This window comes from Artibeus jamaicensis, unplaced genomic scaffold (genome assembly GCF_021234435.1).
Source record: "Artibeus jamaicensis isolate MK-2021 breed Jamaican fruit bat unplaced genomic scaffold, CSHL_Jam_final contig_685, whole genome shotgun sequence".
Classification (NCBI taxonomy): domain Eukaryota; kingdom Metazoa; phylum Chordata; class Mammalia; order Chiroptera; family Phyllostomidae; genus Artibeus; species Artibeus jamaicensis.
The window spans coordinates 24,824,793-24,851,400 of record NW_026521924.1 but is presented as its reverse complement, the minus strand read 5'-3'; the positions used below and the strand labels follow the sequence as shown (position 1 = coordinate 24,851,400).

Here is a 26,608-nt window from a genome sequence, read left to right as displayed (position 1 = left end):
CTTGGATCAAGCCATCTTCATTTCTCATCTGGGTTAGGAAAATGCCTTTACCCCCCCAGACCCCAGCATCCACTCTTATACTCATCAAAGCTTTTCCCCATTTAATGTAGCCAGAATTATATTTTTAATGCAAATCTGATGTGCCCTTGCACTGTTAGGATCTTGCTGTGCTGCCCCATTGTGCTCAAGTGAAACCCCAAGATGGCTCATGATCTGGCCCCCTCCCCCTCCCACGGGTCATCTCAGTCCCTGTGCCCCAACACCCAGCGGCTCTTCTCTAGTCCCTTATATGGCCACGTGCTCTCTCCCCCAGCTTTGTGCCCACATTGTCGTCACTGCCTCAGAGCCTGGCCAGCTTCTCTTCTCCATCAAAAACCACCCCTCCGCAGGAAGCCCCGCGACTACCCATTCTAGTTTAGAATGCGCTCTTGTGATGCCCTGCTCCCCCAGGCAGCAGTTCCTTTCATTATAGTGGTGCACGTGTATTCGTCTTCTGTCTAGTGCTTAACTGTCCCCCCAGAATTGTAAGCTTCAGGAATAGAGGAACACTGCAGGCCTCGGGGGTTGACAAACTTTTCTGTAAAGGGCCAGTTGGGAAATATTTTAGGTTTTGTGAGCTATACAGTCTTTTGCAACTATGCATACCTGCTGTGGAAACCTGAAAGCAGCCATAGAATGTATACAAACAAAAGAGCATGGCTGTGTTCCAATAAAACTTTATTTACAAAAACAGGCAGAGAGCTCGATTTGGTCTGTGGGTCATAGTTGGCCCATCCCGATCTATATTAATGATCACTGTGCTCAGAGTTGACAGTTTTGTGGCACCTATTACGTGCAAGGCACTGTTCTGTATGGTTGCTGTGTATTCATTCATTTCATGGTTTGAATGACTTCGGGGGCAGGCTCTATCAGTGTGTTCGTGTGCAGACCGGACTGAGAGCTCACAGTAACTCACCTCAAACTCACCCAGCCGCTGAGTTAAACTTGTATCTGGGCAGTCTGGCTCCAGAGTCTATGCTCTTAACCTTCTTGGCTGGTAAATGTATGGACAAAAGAGTTGTCAAATGAGATTGCAGAATGAAAGTCTTCAGAAAGTATAAAATAACACAGAGGTTTGAAAGTGGGAACGGAACTTAACCAGTAAGGATACTAAGTGCAACTCCCCGGAGTCTGTGTCTTCACCCCCCCTGGTGTGCATGTCCGAGGCAGGCCCACCTGGCTCATTTCCCCCCTGGAATGGTCTCTTCTCAAAGCCAGTACCAGAAATGGACGACCCGGGAGGTCCTCTGGAATCCCCGTTCTACAATGGCGCTCTTTGCTTAGTTTTCTCTGCCTGTGTCCAGTCTCTGTTTCTCCCTTTTAAGGTAAAAGGCAGAAGCATGAGCAGGTGAAGACACTGGCCTTTGGAGCCTTACAGAGCAGATTCAGACCCGGTCCCTTCAGCCTCAGTGTTGACATTTGCAAAATGGGGATAGGAGCAGTGCCTATCGCCGAGGGTAGCTCCACCAATTCAGTGAGATTAAGGGGGACTGCGTCCTAAGCAGTTCATAAACGCCAGGGGCTGTTATTCCAATTATCTTAGTACTCAGGACACAGGAAGGCAAGGGGGGGGTCAAAACAACACAAGATGTAGGGTCAGATGAAGCCGAATCCCGTGTCTGCACTTTACTAGCTATGTGACCTCACTTACACTATTTAATTCACGGAGCTACATGCCACTTAAATTTTCAGAACGTTTGGGAAATTGATGTAGCGCTGGCAAGCCCCCCCTCAATATAAGAACATTAATAGTTTTCTTTAATACCTAACATTCATGATCACCATTGTATTATAAATGAAAGAATATTTTAATACCCCGCTTGTAAAGAAAGTAGGAAGGATACCATCTGAGAAGAGTGAACTAACAACAGTATCCTTGTTTCTCTTAATTAACTCATTTCCAATCTAAGCCTCATTTTTATCTGCGAGATAGAGGTAATGATGCATGCACACACGGGCACAGGTGCACTGATCTAGCTGAAGTGTCTGGAGCAAAGCAGGGGCCCAGGGGCTCTTTGCCCCTTCCCCGGTCTCCTCTTGAGCTCCTTTCCCCCTTGCTTAACTCCCTTCTCTCCTCTGGACTCTCCTGGGAGCTGAGACATGGAGGGACCAGAAATAGCCACAGCATCTGATCTCAGGGGACTTTATTGGGGGTGAGAGTGGTGGCCGGTGACCTGTGTAGGTTGTGGCCTACGTGGGAATGACCAAAAGAGAAGACGATTCACTCCTCCTGGACAAACACAGGGACCAGGGGGACAGGGGCCTGTTTGCATCCCGCTCTTTGAAGCTCTCTCCAGCCAGGCAGGGTGTGAGCCCCAGCTGGAGGGCGAGGTCTGAGGGAGAAATTTTACTATCTCTGCAGACAAAAGAGCTTTTGTGTGTTAATGGTATCTGGATGGGCGGGGTGGGGAGAGGGGAAATGGTTAGTGGGAATGAGAATGAGATTCTACGGGAGAAACAGAGGTGGAGAGATGGGGATGGAGCCGGAAGTAGATGAAGGGGAGAGACCAAGCAGAAGCAGAGACGGGGACGAGGCCAGGCCCCGGAAGACAGCGTTCCCTCGGGCCGACTTTGGTTCTGGCCTCCGGGTCCTGAGCACTCAAGAGGGGTCTGAAAAGGATGGCAGCGCCTGAGCTGAGTGTCTTCTCAGACCAGCCGTGAAGCTCTCGGTAGTGACACTCTTTCTCTGAGGCTCAGTGTGCCCACCTGTGAAGGGGAGGTGGGAGAGGGTGGGGCCCAGACCCGGTGGTGGATCCAGTAATAGGAAATAGGAGCGGGTGTCCACAAGGTAGTTTCAAATTAGCTGTTTTAAAAGCTCAGACCTGAACTATTCCCAGCTCAAGATGGGGACCACAGATCTTCCAAGGCTGCCCAGAATCCGATTGGCAACTACCAGGTGAGCGAAGGTGGGTTTCAGGCTAAAAGTTATTTAATAGATACCTGTTATTGGAGGGACAAAGACTCGTGAGTTTGAGGCCTAAGGGTCACAGAACTGCTGCCATTGTGCCTTCTAGCCCTGGTTCTCTGAGAACCGAGTCAATGAAAGATGCAGGCCTCCTTCCCGGAGGCCAGAGAAAAGGAAGATGCAGCTGAGAAAAGAAGGAAGGCAAGGAGGTCGTTTTCTTCTGGCACATGCTAGACATTTATCAGGAAAAAAAATTCAGATCAATGGAAGGGAATCAATTCATGTCTTAAAAAAGAATTAATCCTCGACCTGACCTTTAGGGAAGGGCCCATGGAGGCTTAGGCCCACCCAGAGGCCCGCTGGAGCCCAGGGGAAATTCAGGACCACCGGAGCTGGTTGGAGTTGAGCCCGGAGAAGCACAGGTTGCTACTGCAGCTGCCTTGGTAACTCGGGGGGCAGGCGGAGCACGGCCTCCCCATCTTGTATGGTGCCTCACCAATCCAGTTGCCCCTGGAACAAAAAAGGTCCCAGAGAGAGGGGGTCAGAGGGCAGAGGAGAGTTCCGTGAACAACCTTCACACAGGTGTCCAAGTCTCGTACCCCCACAAACTGGCTGTGCGGGCTCGGGCAAGGCACATCTGCAAGCCTCTTCCTCTGTAAAGCCAAGAGAAGACCCCCCTCCAGCAGTGAAGATGAAACAATGGAGCCACGTGTCCCTGCGCCCAGCACCACGCCTGGCAAATAAGCGACTCCCCAGTGTTGATGCTCTTGTCCTTCCTACCACCGCTCAGCCCGCCTCAGGCAGACCTAAAGCTGAGCCTGTTCCTGGTTCTGCCACCTGCCAACTGGTGACAGAATAAGCCACCTCGTTTCTTGAGTCTTTATTGCATCCTCTGAACAGAATAAATAAATGGAATGGCGTTCATAAAAGTTATGTGAAACTATTTTGTAACTTACAAGAAGGCTGTGCAAAGGTGGGCTGGAATAATTAGACAATGAGCGTAATTCAGTCACGGGGGCGGGGGGCATGTCCGTGAAGCCTCATCATGGCCACTGCTGAGCGTTTATTCTCCAGTGGCCTTATCCCAATTCCATCCCACCTGCTCCCGAGTCGATCCTTTCAAACGACCGCAGCCTTGAGAGGAGGCGTCTAGAGAGCCGTTGCTTAAGGGTTGCAGACTTCCTCTTTGGGCTGATGAAAAGGCTTTGGAAATAAGTGGTGATGATCACACAACCTTGTGGGTATAATTAATGCCACCGAGTTGCACACTTAAAAGTGGTTAAAATGGCAAATTTTATGTTGCATGTTTTACCACAATTTTCAAAAAAGTAATAATGTAATATATTTTATACTTCCAATGGGTGAGTTGTACGGTATGTGAATTATATATCACAATAACGCTGTTTAAAAAAATAAAGGAACACAGAACACCACCTTCTTCTGTTCAAGAACTTTCGATGGTTTCCCATCGCCTATGCAGGAATGGGCGATTTTTCTGTTTTTTTGAAAGGGCCAGATAGTAAACATTTTAGGCTTTGCAGGTCAGATGTCCCTATCACACAGAAACAGCCACAGATATGAATGCCCTTGCTGTGTTTCAATAAAACTTTATGTACAAAAACAGGCAGCGAGCCAGATTTCGGCCATAGGCAGTAGTTTGCCAACCCCTGGCTTACGGACTCATGTCCACTGCTTTCTAGACTGTTCTAGCAGCATGTGGGTCCAGCTCACACACCTCGTCTTCCAAAACCTTCTCCATCCCAACTCACAGGCTTCTCTGCTCCTCCCTCTTTCTCCTCACAAGGCCCCGAATCACTCCCCCAGCTCTTTCTTGCCTAAGGCTGCCTAATAAGCCGGCTGTTGGCCTATCATGTTACTTATCTTTGTAAGTCCCAGTGCCTTATTTCCCCAAACTTTAAGCGAACGCTCTTTGTGGGCACAAATGGAACCTTTTTTTCTTCAAAAGTGGTTATTGAATGACTACGAGTAAAGTCAGCCCAAATGCTTAGAAAAGTACACACTTCTGGTTTCACGTGGAACTCATCCCTTCATCCTTCCAGAGCATCTGCCGGGCACAGATTTGTGCCACATCTGTGAGTACACAGTTTTCTAAAGGCCTTGAAGAAATTTGAGGGCAGGGAGAGGGAATGGTGGAGACACCGAGGGTGATAGAATCAGAGTAGTTCTTTTTTGTTTAATTGAACCACTTGGAAAAAAGTTCTAGTGCTTGGGAAAAAAAAAAAAGGGTTGGCATCGCTGTCATGAAAAGAAACAGAAATGAGTTGGATCCATTTCCCACCCTCCAGGAGTCTTTAACCTAGTCATAATCATGGCTGCCACTTATTGATGACGTACTGTGGGCAGCGGAGTGCTGTGACCCTCAGAGAACCAGGGACTGTTAGCTCTCTCTACAAAGAGGAGGCTGCAGGGACTGAATGGCTTTTCCGAAGTCCTCACTGCGCACCTGGGGGAGCTAGGAATCAAACCCAGGTCTGCTAACGACAATAAGAACCAACACAAACTCTGAATTTCTCATGAGCCTGGGGGCATGTCCTGGGTCAGCTCACTTGATTCGCTCAACAATTCTACAAGTAGAACATGCGTCCATTTTACAGATGAAGAAAAAGTCATAGAGAAGTTAAACTACGATTCAAACCCTGACAATCTTGACCTCAGGGTCTAAACATCCTAGCAACTATACTGTTAATATTCAACGTTGCAACAGCTGGATATATCAGCAAATACAGTGAAACAGTTCCATAAGCTGGTTGTTATATTTTTTCTTGTCTAATAAAGCTGGGCTACAATACATGGTGTCGATAGATGTTGCCATCTAAAAATTAAGCAGCTAGAGAGTTTATGTCCAGGTTACCAGTGACTTCCGGGACATTGGGATAGTGCAGTGGACACAATGCGTTTCAATCGGCTCTGCTGCTTGTTGGCTCTGCAGTTTCCGGCAGCCTCTCCGATCCTCAGTATCTCAGTAAAGGGGAAACCATCTTCCGGTGTCCCTCCCTTTTTTCCTTCTTTCTCGTTCATCTCTTCGGTGAGATAATACGGTGAGAGTATTGATATTTTGTAAATGACCAAGGACTGCCTGACAGTAAAAGTTGGCTCTCATTATATAATTTTAAAATTCTCAATATCGTGTTTACTTAGAATTTGCTCTTGTGCCTGTCTCTGTAAGAATCGGTGATGTTTTTGAGTCTTCATACTGTACCCTGGACAGAGACTTCCATTTCCCTTTCTCTGTGTTTCCAGGGTGTGAAGACCACTCGCGACCTCTCTCCCACCCAGCTGACTGGTGAGTCTGAGCAGCCGGACATGCTCATTCTACCCTTCCTTTCCTTCGGGGCCTGCCAGCCTGCTGGGCACACAGCGTGTTCTCGGCTGCTCTGGTTCAGGTGGAGAGTTTAGCGGGGCCCACTCTGCTCTTGCAGGAAGAGGCCTGTCGGTGGGTCTAACTCACTATGAGATATTTGGGCAAGTGCACTTGGCTGGCAGGTCTAAGCCACATTCTCCACTATTGACTTCACCAGTGAGACAGCCTGTCCACCTGCCTCGGCCCTCTGTCTCCCCAGCGATTCTGAAACTTGGGTAAAGGAAAAGGATCGTTAATGGACTTTAAAACTACTGAAATGTCCAGCATGGAGGTTACTTAGAATGGAGAAAGGCAGGGTGTCCCGTGTGTCTTTCTTTTCTTTAAACTCTGCCCGCCCCGCCTCGGGACCCACCTTCCTGGCCCGGCGCCCCCTCCACCCCAAGGCTGCACTTACTTAATAGCGTAGTTGCAGACCAAGTACACGGCCTGGCGCCAAGTGCTGCCCCAGACGCTGATGCTGCCACAGGTGTGGAGGGCACAGCCCAGCCGGCTGGAGGACGCCCACACCATCTGAGGAAGGACACAGACAAGGGCGGCTGAGAAGGATTCAGGGGGGCCCGGGTTCCTTGGGGCGGGAAGCTCCTGGACAGGCTTCAGGGTGGGTGAATTAAGTGAGTTCTGCCTGTTCCAAGGTGAGGGAGCTGGAAATATGGAACTACAATGTTTCTCAAACTTTTTTTTTTTTCTACAACCAAGAGTAAGAAGTCAACTACAGAGCTCGCTTCGGCAGCACATACACTAAAACTAGAAGGATACAGAGGCTGGTGTGGCCCTGAGCAAGGAGGACGTGCACACTCGTGAGGTGTTCCGTGTTTTCAAAGAAAGAAATTTTATACTCTTACCCTGTGCACACACACGCAAAACCAGAAAACTTTATGAACCAATATTTAATCTTATCATGGGTGAAACATGCTAATATTTTCTGTACTGCTTTATTACATTTTTTCTTTTCTTTCCTTTTTCCCTAGTGACCACTGCAAACCGCTGTTGGGGGTTAAACTACAAGCTTTGGTGTTAAACAGCCTCAGGTCGGAATCTCAGTGTCACTAGCTTAGTGACCTTGACCGGGGCACTTAGCCACTCTGTGCCTCAGGCTCTAAAGTAGAGGCAACAATATCTCGTGAGATGTCCGCAAGGACACTCAGTTTAGGCCTTGCATTTCTCAGAGCATCTCCAGCTTAGAATTTTAACATTAACTCCTAGTGAATCACAGAGAGACCGAGGGGACCCAAAGAAGATGTCTGCCATGCAATTTGAAGTCTCTTATTTCTTGCCCTGTTACCTTGCATTGTATTTTTATGTGTGATAAGTGTTAACATATTCAATATTAGCACTCAAAATATACTATGATTTTTGTAAACTTATTTTGTCCGCTTTTTTTTTTAACATAGTGGGAGCCTTAGAAAACAGAAAATACTAGCATATGTTTGGACCTGTTGAATTCAAAAGCACCCTCGAGCTTGTCACCCCACATGTCCCCACTGTGGGGTCACACAGTGTGGTGGGCCCACCTCAGACGCCCAGTACGGGATCCAGTCCACCTCAATCCAACTGCCCAGGAACATGCTTATCATGCAAAAGGAAGTCTATGTTTTGCTTGTAATTTCTGTTCCTCCACATTGTTTTTCTTCGAAGGGACCAGGACTGGTCCTCCCATCAGCCCTGGGTCCGCCAGAGGGGTACCTGGGTGTAGTGGGAGCACACGGGGCCGTGGCAGCGCCAGGGGCAGCGCGGGGCACAGTCTGCCGGGGCTGGGAACGAGTAGTGCTGCCTCTCCTCGGACCAGGCTCTCACGAGATCCACCACCGAGCGGTACCTGGGGGCGGAGAGAATGGAACGTGCTGCGTGCAGGGAAGGGAAAGGCGCTCCCGCCCCCAGCCTGCTCGGTGAGCTTGCTGAGTGGCTGAGTGAGGGAAGGGCACTCACCGGCCAGAATGGATGGAGAGGTTCTGGCCTACATATCTCATCAGCTGGGAGGGCCCGTGGGCCCAGATGCACTGGGTGGCCCAGGCCTCGGCAGACCTGGCCAGCTGCTCATCCCAGACCTGGGGAAAGAGAGGCCGTGAAATTTCCGGGGGAACAACACCACCATTAACAGTGCCCAGATGTGCACGTTTACCAGAAGCCATACCTCCCCCTCCCTTGGAACCCGAGGCAACCACCCACGCGACAGATCGGGAGACTGCGGCTCAGAGAAGGCTTGCGACTTCAAGGTCAACAGCAAGTCCACATAGGAGCCAACACACACAACCGGGTCTCTGACTCCTAGTCTGGTGCCCTCTTCTCTTCACAGGCCTCCAAGACCGGCCCCTGTTGCGAGCAGGGTCCTAGGGGGTTGGTCCAGGAGTTCTGAGCGGTCCCTAGAAGTGGCTGAGCCCAGGGTGATGGGAATGACTGACTTTTTGTTCCATTCATTAAGCATTTAATTCAGAACACTTTTTTGAATAATGAAACATGCGCAAGTTTAATATGTAAGGAGGAAACGGGGGAAGCCTCTCCTCTCTCCCACTTGTCCCTGCCGCCTCTGTGCCTGCTGGAGGCGAGCATCACTGTGCATTCCCGCATCTGTTCCAGAAATATCCCAGATCTGCACAGGCATGTGTACTGGGATTGCATATGTGTTCATACACAGCAGTTATAAAGATACACACACTCACACAGATGGCAGCGTGCTGGGCGTTCCACTCAGCACCTGGCTCCTGTCACTCACCAAGACAGGTTATCCTGGTGATCAGTCCACACCCGTACCTAGAGAATACCCTTCTCATCCTGCCTAACAGCTTCATGATTTTACAATGTATGAATGCTCCAAGTTTTCATACCTGAAACTTGTTTTTAGGTTATTTCAGGTTTCAATAACCTGAAAAGTCTTCGCTTAAAAAAATACTAGTTTCCTTCCAGCTCTGACTTCCTGCAATTCTCTATTTGTTTATTCAGCAGATATTGAACAGTGTTTCTTTTTTTTAAAATCCTCACCCAAGGATATGTTTATTGATTTGAGAGAGAGAGAAGCATCAATCAGCTGCCTCCTGTACACACACCGACTCAGGCTCGAACCCTAGGTGTGTGCTCTGACCAGAGATCGAGCCTGCACCCTCTCGGTGTATGGGATGATGCCCCAGCCAACCGAGCCCCCCGGCCAGGGCTTGAACAGCACTTCTAGGTACTGAGAACTCACGGTCTAGCAAGGAAATGACATGCGACACAATCCTGGAGGGTGTGAGAATGTGAACCAGGCCGGAACTTTCTTGGGGCTGCGGGAGCAAGAAGGCTCCACAGAGCAGGGGTCCTCTGTCCTACAGGCACAAGCCGGCTGGTGGAGAGAAATGGGGGCACCAAGAGAGGGGTGCGAGCATCTCCCCCGGGTTGTCTGACCCACAGTATATCAGGAAAACAGAGACCTGCTTCCCTCATTCCACCGGGAGGTGAACTGAGGGGAGGGGCACGCGAACATCAGACCCACACCCGCTGACCCTCCCGAGGCCCCTCAGGAGACACCCATCTCTCTTGCTCTACACTGCATGCCGTAATTAAACGCCTGTTGAAGTGAGTGCCTTGTGCTCACAACTGGTGCTCAATAAATGTGTCATTTGTTTGAAGATGGAGGGCCCTCTGTGTGCCAAGGCTCCTGTGTTGACAAAAAATGAGTCAGTCAATGAACAAATACAGGTTCCCCCACCTCTGTGGGCCTGCCACTCCTGCTTCTCTCCCCACCCTACTCCGCTCCTTATCACCGCCTGACATTACAGTCTACACGTATTTTGTTGATGTTTGCTTTCTATCCTCATTAAAATGTAAGTCCCAGGAGGGAAGGGCGTTCATCCATCCTGTCCTGGGTAGAGCCCTCGAGGCTCAGCATGAGGCCTGGCTTTAAACAGGCCCTAGTAAGTGGATGAACACATTGCAAATGAACTTGCAGGCTGTGGGTAGCAAGTCTTGGAGGGTGCGGGACTGGAGATCTCTTACCCTAAAGAAATCTGTGGGTGGGCTGGCAGTCTGTGTCTCCAGGCTGGCTTGGGACGATGGTCCCAGAGGAGGGGCTGGGGTAAAGACGAAGGTCCCTCCTTCACTCTGGGAGGCTGGGGTAAGAGCCACCAGTCCGGTCCCTTTGAGGGCAGACCTCCCAGCTTCCTCCGATGGCCAGCTGCTGGTTTTCCTCGCTGGAGACGCCCAGGTCCCAGCCCTGCAGCTCCAAACTCTACTCCACAGGCCTGCTGGGGGCGGTCTGGGTACGGCCATCACAGCCCCAGAGCAAAGAGACAATCGCGTGGAAAGCTCCAGCCACCCACCCCCTGCAGGGTGCCAGTGAGGAGCCAAAAGCCTTGGGCAGGGTATTGTGTGGGTTCCAAACCACAGCCTTTTGCAGCAGGCAGATGAGGGTTGAAACCCCAGCTGGATGGCCTTGGGCAAATTAATTCTCTGCACCGGCATTTCCTTGGAAAATGAAGAAGACCTTTCCCACCTTGAGGGAAGAGGGCCCTCAGCATTGTAGAAGGGCCTGGTGCAAAGTAGGTGCTCCGCAAACAGCCATCCCCACCTCTGACCCCCACCCCTGACCCCCAAACACTTTGCAATCGCCTTCACGTCCCCGTCTTTAAAATGGGTGGCTACATCCTGTCCTTTTGGCATGGTCCGGACACCCAGACGCTGGTTTGGGGGCCAGGCTTGGGACGGCGAGCCCTTCCAGGATGGGTTAAGACAAGTGGCATTTGCCGGGAGGGGGCCTGGGGAGGGCACGGGGACTTACCATATACTCCATGTTGGCAGCCGGTGGGTGCACGGTGGCCCTAATGTGGTTGTGATAATCCAATAAGGCACTCATGTCCTGGACAGAGATGTGGCGCTTCCGCCGGTAGTGGGGCACCCCCAAGCCACTCAGGGGACGCAGAGCTGTGCTGTTGGGCCAGGCCAGAACTAGGGTGGCACTGGGCATCAAGGTGTTCACTATCTGGCCTGCCCAGAAGATCAAGCCTGCCAGGCCCACGGTGCCAGGTAGCAGAGGCATAGCTGGCTGAAGGGGCCACACACGTCTGCCTTGTGCAGTCAGGGGTGGCTGCCTGGAGGGGGCGGGCATAAGGGCACTAAGCCCTGAGTGTTCTCCAGCATTGCCACCCCAGAGGATGCTAACTAACCCTGGGAACTTGGCAAAGACAACCTGACTCAGCTCTGGCCCAGGGGCCCAACACCCCATCCTCCCCAGGCCCGTGGACTGAGTGGGTTGGGCAGCAGGAAGAATGCCCAGGCAGCAGCTTATCTGGACCAGGACCTGGGGTGAGGCGGTGCTACCACTTCGAAGCCAGGGCTCCATCCCACCAGCCCAGGAGAAAGACACCAGTCCTCCCCGTCCCAGACGCTCTCTCTTCCCCCTCCCGCTCTAAGCCCTCAGAGGGCAGGGCTAATCTTCCCCAAAGCTTAGGGAGGGCGCTCTTGTCCCTGAGCCACTGCACTTTCAGAATTGAGAGTAAGACACAGAAAGACCAACATGCAGAAAATGAAAAAGGCAGAGAGAAAGAAAAAAAATGGGAAAAATGAGAGAGACCATAAAAAGAGATACAGAGAAAAGGAATGAAAGAAATAGGTGGAAAGATACAAGAGAGAATGAGAGATGATGACAGGAGGGAAATAGAGAAAGAACCAGGGAGAACGGAAAGAGAAAGGCAAAGGGATAAAAAAGGCACAGAGAAGAGGGGGAGAGAAATAGACTTAACCAGAGGCTTGCGGGAGACCATGTAGCAGGCTCCCCGGGAGCGCATACCCAGGACAGGCAGCCCAGGTGGGTGGCAGGAGGCGACCAAGGAGGCAGGGGACCTCTGCAGACACCCTGGCCCGCCTGGCAGCACAGCGACTTTAACGGTCCCCTGGGAGCTGATGGCATCTGGCGTGCCCTGCCCCTCAGCCCCCTCCCCTTGCAGCCAGGCCAGACGTGGGCAGGAGGCTCCGCCCACTGCCTGTCTGTGGGCTTTCCTCTTCCACCAGGTCTAGCCTCTGCTGTTCCTGCTGCCATCTGGAGTGTGCAGAGGCAGGGATGTGGCAGTGGCAGGGATTCCTAGAGGAAGTCTTGACCACCCCCCCCCGGGAGATCCAGAGGCTCTGCTCTGCCTTCCAGACCCCAACACAGTAAGGCTACCTTGCACCCAGAGTATTTTCTGTTTTCCCTACAAAGCCCTCTGGCCACAGAGCAGGCTGTGAATATGGCCGACCTCATAAGCACCTACTATGCACCGCACATGGGCTGAATGTTTTTCATACAACGAGCTCAGCCAACTCTCAGAAGCAGATGCTATAACTCTCCATTGTGCAGATAAAGAACCTGAGTCCCGCAGAGTGAGGGGAGGAAAGTCGAGCCAGCCTATCTGCAAAAGAGCCAGAATTCAAATCTGGGTCTGTCCCTAAGGCTCTATGGGCATGTAAGAAGGATGCCGTTTTTGTGACCAGACCAAGGTGCAAAGGAAAGAAGCCTGGGGGCACATTTGCGATGCTGCTCACACCACACAGCCTCATTAGTTAAGTCCATGGACCCACGTTCCATGCAGGTCCCATGACTTCACTCACTGACTGGGTGTCATCCTTGGGTAAGTTACTCAACCATTTCATGCCCCCACTGTCGTAACGAAACCTGCCCAGAGCACTGTTGCTGGGATGAGACACGCCAGACTTGGTGGGGCACTGCGGCAGTTCTGGCACACTGCGCACACGAGCATGTATGTTGTGAAAGCTCCTTTGTCGTTGCCCTTCCAGGTTACGACAGTTTAATGTTCTCCCTCTGATTAACTGGATTCTCCATGAATGACAAGCAGTACTTTTGTTATAAGAGGGGGTACAGTTACAAGTAAGGTGTTGTATAAAAAAAGCTGAGGTGCCTACAAGCCTTCAGCCTCCTCCCCCCATGACCTCTGAACCCCCAGCCAGAGTCAGGTGCTGGTGCGGGGCTGGACTACCCAGGTGGGGTCCTCCCCAGACACATGGCTCTCTCACCCCAGGCAGCCACCCAGCTTTAGCCTCCTCGGCCCAGTCAGCGCCTGCTGCTGAAGCACACACCTCCCTCTGGAGCAGCTTCCCCCAGTCTGGTGGGAGGCTGGGGCAGGTGGGGCAGGCAGGGCAGGTGGGGCGGTGAGGGATACAGAAGCTGCCAACATGGACTCTGCAGGGCTTTCCCCTCACCCCACAAGGACAAGAGAGACTGGTTCCAGCCTAGCCCCATCTCGGCCTCCAGTGGGCTGCAGGCCCCGGGGCAAGTCCCTAGCCTTCTCTGGGCCTCAGGCGCCTGCCCCATTGAAGAAACTGGACTAGAGCTCGTCTGCCTAGTGCAGGCTGGGATCCATGGTTCACTGGAGGAAGTCCTGCAGCCCAGGGGTGGAGGACACACAGCCTTGACACTCAGGACCCCAGGAAGTGTCAACAATTATGCCCCACTCACTCTCTCAGGATGCTTAACATGAACTTGTCCCAGCACCTGCATTGGCTCAGAGCTCATCTGTCTCTCACAGCTAACTCTGGGGTAGTGGCCTCACCCACCATACAGACAAGGGTACCGAGGCACACAGAGCCTCAGTGACTTGTCATAGGGCCTGGAGCTTGTTTGTGTGAACATCCTTGCACATTTACAGAGTGTATACCCATTCACTGTGCACACATCACACTTGTACATGCACACTCACACAAGCACATCCATCTCCGACAAATCACAGGGACAGCCCATTCCCCCAGCCCCTCAGATCCTTTCTACTGTGCACCCTCAGTTACACAAAAACCCACCCTTTACACATTTAATCCTATCTGACACATATAAACTGTATGTACTTGCTCCTCAGTGCCCAGCACCATTTTAACCCCTGTACAGGAATAAACCCATTCAACCTTCAGAACAGCGCCATCTGGTGGGTATTGCTGTCATCACATTCATTTTCACACACAGGAGAAAGCCGAGGCAGAAATTTGCCTGGGGTCACACATCCAGTGGGTGGCAGAGGTGGTGGGTTAGGTACCTGGGCAGGCTGGTTATGCTGTCTCTCCACAGAGACAGACAGACAGACAGACAGGCACGGAGGAAGGTGTAGCCCCAAATTTCCGTCACGTATAGGAAATCACTATCTCCCACCCTGTGTGTTCATGCACCCACAGAAACCCAGACCCTGCACTGGGGGCACACACACAGGGGCACCCCTAGCTGCTCCACCAGGTGGAACCTTTTCAGGTGTCTTCATTGTCTAAGGCAGGTTTCCAGTAAATAAATATTAGAAAGTGGGAGCAGGAAATAATCGGGGGCAACCCGGATGAATGCCGTGGCTGGGATCTCACTCTGGGGTAAGAACACTTTCTCACCCTTGGGACCTTAATCACCCTGGATCCAACTATCGCTCCACCTGCCCCTTCCTGGAATTCTCTCTGCACTTGGGTGAACAAAGGGGAAGTTAGTCTAGACCGGCAATTTCCAACCTTTCTCATCTCATGGCACACATAAAAACTTACTAAAGTTCTGCAGCACACTAAAAAATACATATTTTTGCTGACCTGACAAAAATAGGTATAATTTTGGTTTTTTTATTTTTTATTTATTGATTTTAGAGAGCAAGGAAGGGAGAGAGAAAAAGAGAAAGATCAATTTGTTATTCCACTTACTTATACATTCATTGGTTGACTCTTGTATGTGCCCTGACTGAGGATTGAACCCACAACCTGGCATATTGGGACAACACTCTAACCAACTGAACTACCCAGCCAGGGCTAAAAATAGGTAAAATAAGTATAATTCATTCACACCAGACAGTTATTGTTGTGTTGGCTGTTGTCATATTCTTATTTGACCAACTAAGAGAAAAGAGGTCAGTGCCTTTGACCAGTCAAGGATTGCATATGTTAAAAATTCTTGCAGCACACCGGTTAGAAGTCACCGTTCTAGACTACGGTAGTGTTCCAGGCAGCACAGCTCGGTGCCTATGAGACAGCCTGAGCCTGTGACCCCCCTCCGTGGCTCACTAACTATGTAATCCTTCTGTGGCTCAGTTTACACCTCTGTAAAGTGACAGATGGCCTTGCTGTAAGGATTAAACAAGTTAGTATGTCTGGAGACACTTGACACAATGCCTAGCACACAGTAGGTGGTCGATCGAGGTTACCTATAATAATAGTGAATAATAGTAACAATAACAGTCGGCATTTATTTAGCACATACTTGATGCCAGGCACTGAATGCTTTAGAGGCAGGGTCTCATTTAAGCTCCAGTTTCATGGGTCAAGTCTCAGGCTTCCCATTCTACAGACGAGGAAGTGGAAACTCACAGAGTAAGTAACTCACCCAACTCCACACAGCTAGTCGCAGTGGAAATTGGATTCCAACACTAGGTCTCTCTGGTCCTTATCCTGCAAGAGTTGCTTCTGAGAAGAGGCTGTGGGACAGGAGCCTGGCACCTGAGAGAGGAGACTGAGAAAACTGAAAGGCCTTTAAGAATCTTCTAGGTCATGCCCTCATGTGTCAGTTGAGGAAAGAAGTTCAGAGAGGTTAAGTGACTTGTCCAAGGTCACACAGCAACTGGCAGACTCAGGACTGCAACCAGATCTATTTAACTCCAAACCCAAGTGGAAGAGGGAGGAGCTTAAGGAAGGAGAGCACATGTGGAAAAGAAAACCAAACCATGGTGATCTGGACCCTTCAAAACTCTCCAGGTCAAATGTTCCAGGTTCTTCGAAAAGATAAACTGTAAGAAAACAAAGGGGACGGGGAGGAGTCCAGAGACACTTAAAAAATACACATTTTTTTCAATGGTGTAGACTAAATTCTAACGTTTAGGGATGAGTCATCAAGCCATAAAACTATAAAGAAACACAAAGAAATACTGTAAAAGCCTGGCTATGATTGGGGCGGGACATTTCTTGATCTGACTGGTGGTTACAAGTGGTTCATCTTATTAGTTCTATTTTATGTGACTTTCTATATTTGTGTTTTACTTTACCACAAAAAGATTTTAAAAAAAAATAACAGCAGCAGTAATTTATACAGTGACATCTGCCCTCTGTTACTGCCTTAGCCCTGCACGAGGATTTTAATACTCTTTTTAAAGGGCGAGGACACAGAGGTTTGAAAAGGGAGGCAGCCGGCCCACGGTCACACAACAAGTTTGTCTGGGATCCAGGACTCGAGCCCCGTGGCTTTGTGCATCTCCGCTACACAGCGGCGTTGGCTGCTGGTGGTTGCTCCTGACCTAGCCCAGGGAGCAGGAGAGGTCTCCCAACAGAGTCAGAGAAACCGACTCCTCCGCAGATAAAGCACACCTAGAAGCACCTCTGGGTGCCCAGGTCTGACTCTCACCTGCACCCCCAAAACAGTGTCACTTCTTTGACAGGGGACCTAGAGGGACGCTGGATGGTCTAGCGGGCAAGGACCAGAGGTGTGGAGTCAGATGGGTGACCTGGCTCTCAGGACTGGCACAAGCCCTCTCTAAGCCTCAGTGTCCTCATCTGCAAATTGGGACCAGTAAATACGTGCTGCTTTATCTGGCCATTATGAGAAATTCAGTGAGATATGGAAAATGTTAGCACACAAAGCAAAGTTTGTTTAATGTTAGCTATTAACTTGCTCAGGCAGAAACGCTGTGTGATTCCATTGACAAGATGCTCAAGGATAGGAAAAGCTAATTTAGGGTGACAGAAGTCAGAACAGGGGCCACTTCGGGGCGATGACAGAGAAGGGCACGACGGAGCTCCTACCGAGGGCACTGTCTCGGTGTCGTATTTTGATCTGGGTGGTGTACATATCTAAAAATTCATCTAGTTGCACACTTTGGATTTTGAGACTTAAAATTAATTTATACCTCAATTAAAAAGTTAGAGTTATATATAGTTTTAAAAAAATCTTTAAAAGAGCCCTTTCAACGAGGGTAAAATTAAAATCCTACATAAAAGAGAAAACACACACCCCAACAGAAATATCCCCTTCCTGTCTCCCCAGCACACACTCCCCACCCCACACACTAAACACCCTCCCCGACACACCCACTACAACCCCCAGCACAGCACACACACAGCCAAAGATGCTGGCGCCGACACAGTCCCTGCCCAGGAAAATGGCACACTGCCCTCCCCCCAACCCCACAGCCCATCCCTCTTCAAATAGAAATGCTTTTCTGCTTTGGGTGCATGGGAACATGCCCTGCCTGTAAACACACAGACAGACACACGCAACCCGAACCCACAGACTAACCTGACTCGGGCAGACGGCTGGCCCCACCTCCTCCTCCCCACGGGACCTACAGCCGGTCATGTAATTTCTCCTGCCTCAGTTTCCTCATCCGTAAACTAGGCCCAATGAGACCTTCTCTTGTGAAATGAAATAAAATGTAAAAGAAGGCCGTGAGTGAAACAGCTCTCAGAGGTTGGGGGAGCTCTGTCTCACTCGAGTCCAAATCCTCGGTGACTCACACCGGGTCCCTGTAGGCGGACTTGTGGGCTGTCAGTTCGCACCAGCCTGGTCTGGAGATCCCGGTCAAGTTCCCACAAGGTTTCTGGAAGACGTCGGCCAGTGGATTATAAACTTCATGTACAAGAGCTGCAGCCCAAGAATTTTCAAGACACGCCATAAGTCATATTAGCAATACACGGTGATCGAGGCAAAAAAGCAAAAAGCAAAAATCATTTAAAAACCCTGGAAAACTGAGTAGTCAGCTGGGTGAAAGGAGAAGCTGGGACACTAGAGTAAGCTGCGGAGACAGCAGTACAAGGAGAGGGAACAGCACTCTGAGCAGAGGCTCTGAGGCTATGGAGAATCTGGGTCGTTTGAAGAACTGAAAAAAGGCAGGTCAGGGAAGACTCGGAGCAAAGGGAGAGTGTGAGAGCCGGACTGAGAGGTGGGCTCAGAGGTGAACGCAGGCTGTTTCTTGTAGGTTGCAGGTCTTGAATGGCACCCCAAGACTGGGCTGGTCACACCAAGAAGAGCTGAGATCCTCCTTTGTGCTTTGCCCTGTTGGGGCATAGGGACTGGGGGCTGGAAGGGGGTGGGGAGAGCAGACCAGGGTTTAGTTCTTCAGTAAAGGGGAGCAGCTCACCCCAGCGCAAACAGGAAGCAGATTTCTCATGGACCCCAGAACCCTGACACTAGGGCGTTTGTCCCTCAGGGGTCGTTCCCTGCCCTCTTCTTCCCTGTAAGGATTCCAAGCTGATGTTCGCAGGGGCTGAGCTGGGGAGTGCCCCACCTTCCGGAATGTCAGCGAGGACTAGCCCCCTCCTTGCTCCAAAAAAGGAGGAGGGGGTGAAAAGCTGGAGGGTGAGCATGGCCAGGCAGGCTTAACCCTTAGAGGGCACCTCATGCTCCTGATCTCTGGCCCAGCAATCTGGGGTGCAAGGCCTCCAGGGGTCAAGGCCATGCCCTCAGGGCCAGCAACCAGAGGACTGGAGAATCCCTGTCCGGGTCCAGCCCGGGACAGCTGCACAGCCAGGTGTGGCTGCGGAATTTGCTGTGTTGCCTGCCTGCGCAGCTGGAGCGGAAAAGTCTCAGCGTCAGCGCCCCCAGCCTGGCCACCACATTCCAGCAAGGGGCCCGGGGCCCTGCGGCCACATCCCAGTGCCCGGCCCTAAGCATCCAACAGGATGGGGGTGGGAAGGGGCCTGTGGGACCCTCTGGGTCTCTTTGCAATTCAGTGGCATGAGAACTGAGACAGACTCCCCGTCTGTCGCATGGGGACGGTGCCACATTGCCTTGCCTACCTCACAGGCTACAATGAGCAGCTGAAGATGAACACCTTTGTTTCAGAGGTGACTAGCTGTTGGGTACTTCCTGTGTACCTGACACCCAGTAAAATAAGGTCTCACTTATTTATCTGGGCAGCAAAGTTAGCACAATACTGTTCTCATTTTTCAGGTGAGAAAACAGATAAGTGACTTACCCTAGGTTGCACAGGTAATAAATTCTAACTTGAACCCATGTCTGACATGGCTGCTAAACCCTATGATCTGTGACTTGTGCAGGAACCAGGAAATGTGCAGAGTGCCATGAGCCATTATTTTTGGTGGGCCTGTAAGGTCAGAATGGCACCCCCAAACCTGGGAGACGGTGTGGACTAGGGTTAAGCACTTCATCCCGTGGGGTATAGCAAGCCTAGTGTGAATCCTAGCTGAGCTGGATTCCTAGCTCTGTGACCTTGGTAAGTCACCTTCTCAGCCTGTCTGTGCCTCAGTGTTTCCATCTGTAGACTGGGGTAATAACAGCGCCTACCTGCAGGGCTGCTGCAAGAAGGAAGAGGATCACATACAGTTGGCCCCTGAACCATATGGGTTCGAACTGCACTATTAAAATTAAAACGTTTTGACTTCGGCCAAGATGGAGGCATAGGTGGAAACATTGTGCCCTCTCGCACAACCAAGTTTAAAGACAACGAAGTTTTAGTAACAAAAAACGTAACCAAAACACGGAAAATTGAACTAATGGAAGTCCGACAACAAGGAACCATTCAGCCAGACCGTAAGAGGGGCGGAGTCAGCAACTGGTGGAGCCGGGTTGTGCAGGAAAACTTGACCAGACCAACCCTGGCTCCTGCGTGGCAGTTGGCGGATCCCAGGCGTGGGGTTGTGACGGGCAGACCCAGTGAGGGTGCAAGGCGGCTAGCTGACCGCGGTCACACATTCACGTGCAGATAAACCAGTGAAGGAGCGAGCAGGGAGACAGACCATGTAGGCCCCAGCAGAAGAAAGCAGCACAGGGAACCGCCATTGCCCCTCTTTGACCCCGCACCCACATACAGCATCACAACCCAGTGACTGAGTTGCCCTGCCCTGGCGAACACCTAAGGCTCTGTCTCTCATACGTAACAGGTGTGAACAGACCAAATCATTATGGCTCAAGAAGAACTCAAAGCCCATAATTCTAAGCGACCAAGAAATAGCCAAACTTTCAGATGCACAGTTCAAAACACTGGTGATCAGGATCCTCACAGAACTGGTTGATTTTAGTCACAAATTAAAGGAACAAATGAAGGCTAAACTAATTAAAATGAAGGGAAATGCACAGGAAACCAATAGTGATTGAAAGGAAACTGGGACTCAAATCAATCAAGTGGACCAGAAGGAAGAAAAAATGACCAAACAGAAAAGGATAAAGAAACAAGAATTCAAAAAAATGAGGTGAGGCTTAGGAACCTCCAGGACATCTTTAAACGCTCCAACATCCGAATTATAGGGATACCAGAAGGGGAAGAGGAACAGCCACAAGTGGAAAACTTAATTGAACAAATAATAAAGGAGAACTTCCCCAATCTGGCAAAGGAAATAGACTTCCAGGAAATCCAGGAAGCTCAGAGAGTCCCAAAGAAGTTGGACCCAAGAAGAAACACACCAAGGCACATCATAATTATATTGGCCAAGATTAAAATGAAGGAGAGAATCCTAGAAGCAGCAAGAGATAAGGGGACAGTCACCTACAAAGGAGCTCCCATCAGACTGTCGGCTGATTTCTCAAAAGAGACCTTACAGGCAAGAAGGCACTGGAAAGAAGTACTCCAAGTCACGAAATCCAAAGACCTACAACCAAGATTGCTCTATCCAGCAAAGCTTTGATTTAGAATGGAAGGGCAGATAAAGTGCTTCTCAGAAGATAAGATCAAATTTAAGGAGTTCATCATCACCAAGCCCTTATTATATGAAATATTAAAGGGACTTATCTAAGAATAAGATAAAAAAGATGAACAGTGAAAGGACAGCAAACTCACAGTTATTAACAACCACACCTAAAACAAAAGCAAACTAAGAGGACAGCTAGATCAGAGCGAACCACAGAAATGACGATCTCATGGAGGGTTAGCAACAGGGGAGTGGGAGAAGGAGAAGGGGGGAGAAAATACAGAGAATACGTAGCGTAGACAGTAGGTAGAAAATAGATAGGGGGAGGGCAAGAATACTCTGGGAAATGTAGAATCTAAAGAAATTGAGACTCGTGGTCATAAACTAAAGGGGGGAATGGTGGGGGAGGGGTTGTACAGGGTGGAGGGGAATGAAGGGGGGAAATAGAACAATTGTAATGGCATAATCAATAAAATTAAAAATTTTTAAATTTTAAAACGTTTTTCAATAAATACAGTTCTGTAAGTGTAGTTTCTCTTATGACTTTCTTCGAAATATTTTTTTGTCTAACTTACTGTAAGAATACAGTATATATTATACAAAGATGGGCAAAAGGAGGTTTACAGTTGTTTGTACAGAAAACAATACAAAAATAAAGTCTGTTTCACATATTCACAATTGTGAGCCTACTTTTGACCACCCTGCATATAATACACAAAGTCTGTGTTCACAGAGTATGTTATGGGTAAGGTTTCCAGTCAACAGGTTACTAGAAGTTAAGTTTTGGGGGAGCCAAAAGTAACACATGAATTTTCCACTGCAGGGGGTTAGGTGTCCCTAACCCCTGCGTTGCTCAAGGTCAACTGTAAAGCGAAGAAGCACTTAGCACAGCGCCTCTGGGCCCTTAGTTAAGGCTCAACAGAATGGTGGTTCTTTTAAGAACCTAGGCGTTTGATGCTCAGTTTGGTACACACACATACATATATAATTTCATAAAATTTGGATTATAAACAAGATTTATACAATATAAATGTATAGTTAAATAACTATTTTAAGGTACACACCCACATGACTACCTCCAGGTAAAGGACCAGGACTTGCCCACACCCCAGAGCTTCTGATCCTAACTAATGCCCTCCTTCCATCCTATAGTTAACTTGCTGTATTGACACTGGGGGACTCAGTTACTTGCTTTTTTTCCCCTATTTTTTTCTAATTTTGCCAGCAGCTCTTTCAGGCAACAACAGCACCCTCCTCCCAGGCCTTTTTCCTGTGACTGCCTGAATAGGACAGTCTGGGGTCTTCAGGAGGGTCCTCAACGCTGCTGGGGATGGTCTAGGGTCCCAGGCAACCCCTTCCACTGTTCTCCCTGACTCCTGCCCTTTGGCTCCAGCCCTTATGGCCCTGTGCCCAAATGGGCCCCAATAATGGTGGGGGTGCTAGGGGGCACAGCCAGTGGATGCGACCCCCTCCCAGCTAAGCAACCAAGCAGCCTGGTCTCTAGCAGACACCCACTTTGCTCAACTGCCTCATCCCAGGCAGTGGCGAGTCTCCCCTCCGGCCAGAAAGACAGGTGGCCAGGGTTAAGAAGGGGGGAGGCATTGCAGAGGAGAGCGCAGAAGGCAGGAATTGGTGCTGGGGATGAATACTCCTGCTGGCTGGCCAGAAGCTGTAGACAAAGAGGGCTGCCCCCCGGGAGAATGACTGGGCTGCCTATCCACACGCCAACCCAGAGCGGATTATTTCACACACACTAGCCAACAAAAGGGCACCTGCTGGTTGTTGCTCTCCCTGGAATGGCCTCTCCCCACTGTTCCGGACAGCCCCAGGCCAGTCCTTCAGACCTCAGTTTAGCTAGAAATCATCTCTTCCAATAACCCTTCACTGAGCCCCCCTGTCTCTATTACAAGGTCCTCTCCTCATGGCCCCAAGCAACCTCTAATTAACCTATTATCGTTCTACCTCAGCATCTTTCAGACTTAGTGAACCAGAAAACCCCTTTCACGGTGAGTTATGATCAATTTCACAATGACCATTTCCCATGGTTTCTCTTCTGTTTATAAAGAACAAATTTAAATTTTAAAATAATTTTCCTTTACATTGCATATTAATAATGACTCTTTAACTTGTTTTATCCCCAAAACTTTTTGTGTGTGCCCTGATGGGTGTGGCCGGGTTGGGTGTGATTCCTCAAATTCCTGGTCAGGGCACATGCTTAGGTTGCAGGTTTGGTCTCCCCATCTGTTGGGGGTGCATGTGAGAGGCAACCAATCGATGTTTCTCTCCCTCTTCTTCTCCCTCCCTCCTGATTCTCTCTAAAAATCAATAAATAAAACCTTAAAAAATTTTTTTGTATATTTAGTAGGTGCCAGACACAATTCTAGACATTTGGGATGCATTACAGAATAAAAGAGGCAATGTTCCCTAGTTCCTGGGGCTGACATTCAAGTAGGAGAGGACAGGAAATAAACCCATGAATAAACAAATCATGAAGTATATTTTTGAAAGAAGCCGCGATGACACTCCTAATACATGAAAACCTCCTAGTTTTTGCCATTTAATCAAGTGCTACAGGGCAATTTAAACCGGCCAAATGTCAAAATAGAGACCTTTTTTCTAATGGAAACACTCCCTTTTTTTATTTTTTATTTTTTGGTATTCTACCCCAGCAGAATTTAATCTTGTGAATCAGGCATTATAATGTAATGTGGTTGTAAAAACGAAAAAAGTCCTTACTTAGAAGGCAGCAAACACCTCTGTTTCCTTTCACTGTCTCTAGTTTACACACGTGTGCTCACCTTCGGCAGGGCCAAAGCACAACTGTAACCGCAGGTGATTTCCATGCAGCTGTTCCACAAACTTAATGATTTTATAGTTTTCAAAAAAGTTAAACCACCACCAAAATAAAAAGACAAGTAAAAGCGATGTTCACAATATCAAAAAGCAGAGTGTTTATTTGTCCAAGAAAAACTCAGACTTCGAGATAAATTCTTTTTTTAAAGATTGTATTTATTTATCTTTAGAGGGGAAGGGAAGGAGAGAGGAAGAGAAATATCAATGTATGGTTGCCTCTCCTGCGTCCCCTGCTGGGAACTGGCCTGCAACCCAGACATGTGCCCTGACTGGGAATCAAACCTTGATCAAACCTTTGGTTTGCAGGCCCATACTCAATCTACTGAGCTACACCAGCCAGGGCAACATAAATTCTATAATCTCCAGATTCTTGTAACAAAAGGGACATACATGTGGGGTTTGCTTATGAAATTAGTTAGCATTCAGTAGGAAAATATTACTTTTTTGTAGCAGATATATTTTTCGTTCTCCACTTCTATAGTAAACATGAAGCTATGTGCTGTTATAAAATCTGACTCTAAGAAAACTAAAATATAAAATTCTGGGCGATGGTTCAAATTATGATAATCTGCCTTAAAAATTTTAAATCTCATGTGATGTAATTTTAAAGCTTTAATTAAAAATGCTGCTCAGTATTTAGCTTTTCTCTTTATGAATATCTGCAAACTGACTCCTTTTCTGTAATGAATTTGACTCACCAATATTTCAAACTAACAGTTTTACTTCCATGCTACATATGGTGATATTCTAATTATTCATTTACTAGTTGAGATATTTCTTTAACAAAAAACTCATTTACTCTTTGGTTATTCAGTGATTCAGCTCCTATAGGAGAGGCAGAAAAAAATGTTCGATTGTTTACCTTTTACTATTTTCAAAATAATGAGTTGATTCCTTCAGAAGAGCCCATTATGGTTTTTAAGTGCTACTATGAATGTATGGATTTAAGCAGATGTGTGTGTTTCCATTCAGTGAACTTATTATTCTTATTTATGCCCCAAATTGTCCCATCTTTGGCCTTTGGGAGCCTTTCTCTTGATTGGTTCCTGAGTCTTCCTGAAACTACCTTACCAGTCTTTTATGGCTTATGGCTTCCTTGCTTATTTTGACCAGCTAGTCCAGCCTCAGTTTGTACTTTCTGCCTCAAACGTGGGAAACTGTGTTTTTAAAGGGTCTTATATCTTAGCAAGGAAACTTACTTATCCAAAACATGGGAGATCCTAACATCTAGTCCTATGCTTAATAAATGGCTGAATAAATCAATGATCATCACCCTCACTAGATTTTACGTTCCTTGAGACCAGAAACCACATACTCCTAACGAGTATTTATTGAATAGATAAACGAAGGACTGAAACCAATGATTAGGTGGTACCAGCGAAGCCTCAGGCCGGGCAGAACCGCGATATTTGCTGTCCTCTGTCACCCTCTGGTGGAGAAGAGGAGAGCATCATCCTCCGATGCCTTAAAATCTAGTGGAGTGATTTTCGAATTACAGATCCCCACCCATTGGTGAGCGTTAAATGCTAGGTCGTGACCAGGATTTCTTTTTTATTCCAGAGAGCTAGGGATGGAGAGGAGAGGAGAGGGAGAAACACTGATGTGAGGGAAACACCAATCAGGAGCCTTTCATTGAGGTCCCAACCAAGGGGCTGTGACTGGGGACCAAACTGCAACCCAGGCATGTGTCCTGACCGGGAACCCAATCCAAGACCTTTCCGTTTTACTGCACAACACTCTAACCAACTGAGCCACACCCACCAGGGCCAGCATTTTTCATTGAATTTATAATTGAATAGAAAACATCAGACTGCCTTATACAAAGTAGAGGTAAATTGTCATAAACTGTCATAAAGCTACATTAATAGCTTTACCTGTGTATCTATTAGCACACGTATTCATTTATATGCGACATATATATTTTTATCTCTATTATTTATTTTTCTGGGCTGCTTTAAAAAAATTATTGTTGTTCTGTTACAGTTCTCCCAATTTCCCCCCGTTTCTCTCCCCCGCCCCATGCCCTCCTTCCCGGGGTCCACTTCATCTATATTTTCACGTGTGAAATCACTGCATCACCACCAGTGACTTGTTGATAACTGTTTAACTAGCTGTCTAGGGGGCAATGTGTAAGTATATATGTGCGGAAGTTATAAATTGTTCTTAATAGAAAGAATATGTAGCGCATAGTTTACAAATAATGAAATGTACAAAAACGCTCTATTGTGAATTCCAAACGGCGACAGGATTCTCACAGAAGGCTTTCACCGATGTTTGCTGGGCCCTTGCATCCACAGCCAGCCTACGGTTTCGACCCAAACGTGTTCGGCTAAGCGGGGTGGCAGCTCCATCTAAGAGCCCTGACTTGCAGCGCCGGCCTGTTCCCTTGGTGTAAACACTCGAAACAGGGTCCATGTCACCGAACGCGGAGTTGGGAAGAGTCGAACCTGGGAATGCGACCTGATTTGGAAACAGGGCCTTTGCAGATCTAATTAAAAGCCTTAGGGTGAAATTACCCTGGACTCGGGGCGACCCCCTACGTCTAAGGACTAGTGTCCTGGTAAGAAACAGGGCGAGAAGACACGCGGAGGAGAGAGCCCCCCGCGGAGACAGCGGGTCGCGGTTGCACGGCACGCCGAGGGCTGCCCGGGACGTGGAAGGGGCTCCCTCCGACCCCGGGGAGGAGCCGACGCCGCCCACGGCTGGACTTCGGGGCCGCCGGAGGGTTGTCTGAAGCCGCGGGTGTGGGGGGGCCGGTTACGGCCGCCCCGGGAAACGCACGGGGGCCAAGAAGCGGCCGCCGGCGGGAAACGCGGAGTGAGACCCCCGGCGGCGACGGCGCGCGGGAGGACTCAGCTCCGGGGTCGCGGCGGGCCTGAGTCTCC

General features: G+C 49.1%; 1 protein-coding gene across 1 annotated transcript; it reads right to left on the bottom strand.

Annotated features, from left to right (window-relative positions):
- Positions 1–3,136: 3,136 nt before the first annotated feature.
- R3HDML (R3H domain containing like) lies at positions 3,137–11,346 on the bottom strand. Its single transcript, XM_037164713.2, has 5 exons — positions 11,074–11,346; positions 8,253–8,371; positions 8,010–8,142; positions 6,721–6,836; positions 3,137–3,454 (listed from the first exon to the last, which is right to left on the bottom strand). The coding sequence occupies exons 1-5, from the start codon at positions 11,329–11,331 to the stop codon at positions 3,322–3,324; spliced, it is 759 nt and encodes a 252-aa protein (XP_037020608.2). The 5' UTR covers positions 11,332–11,346; the 3' UTR covers positions 3,137–3,321.
- Positions 11,347–26,608: the final 15,262 nt, after the last annotated feature.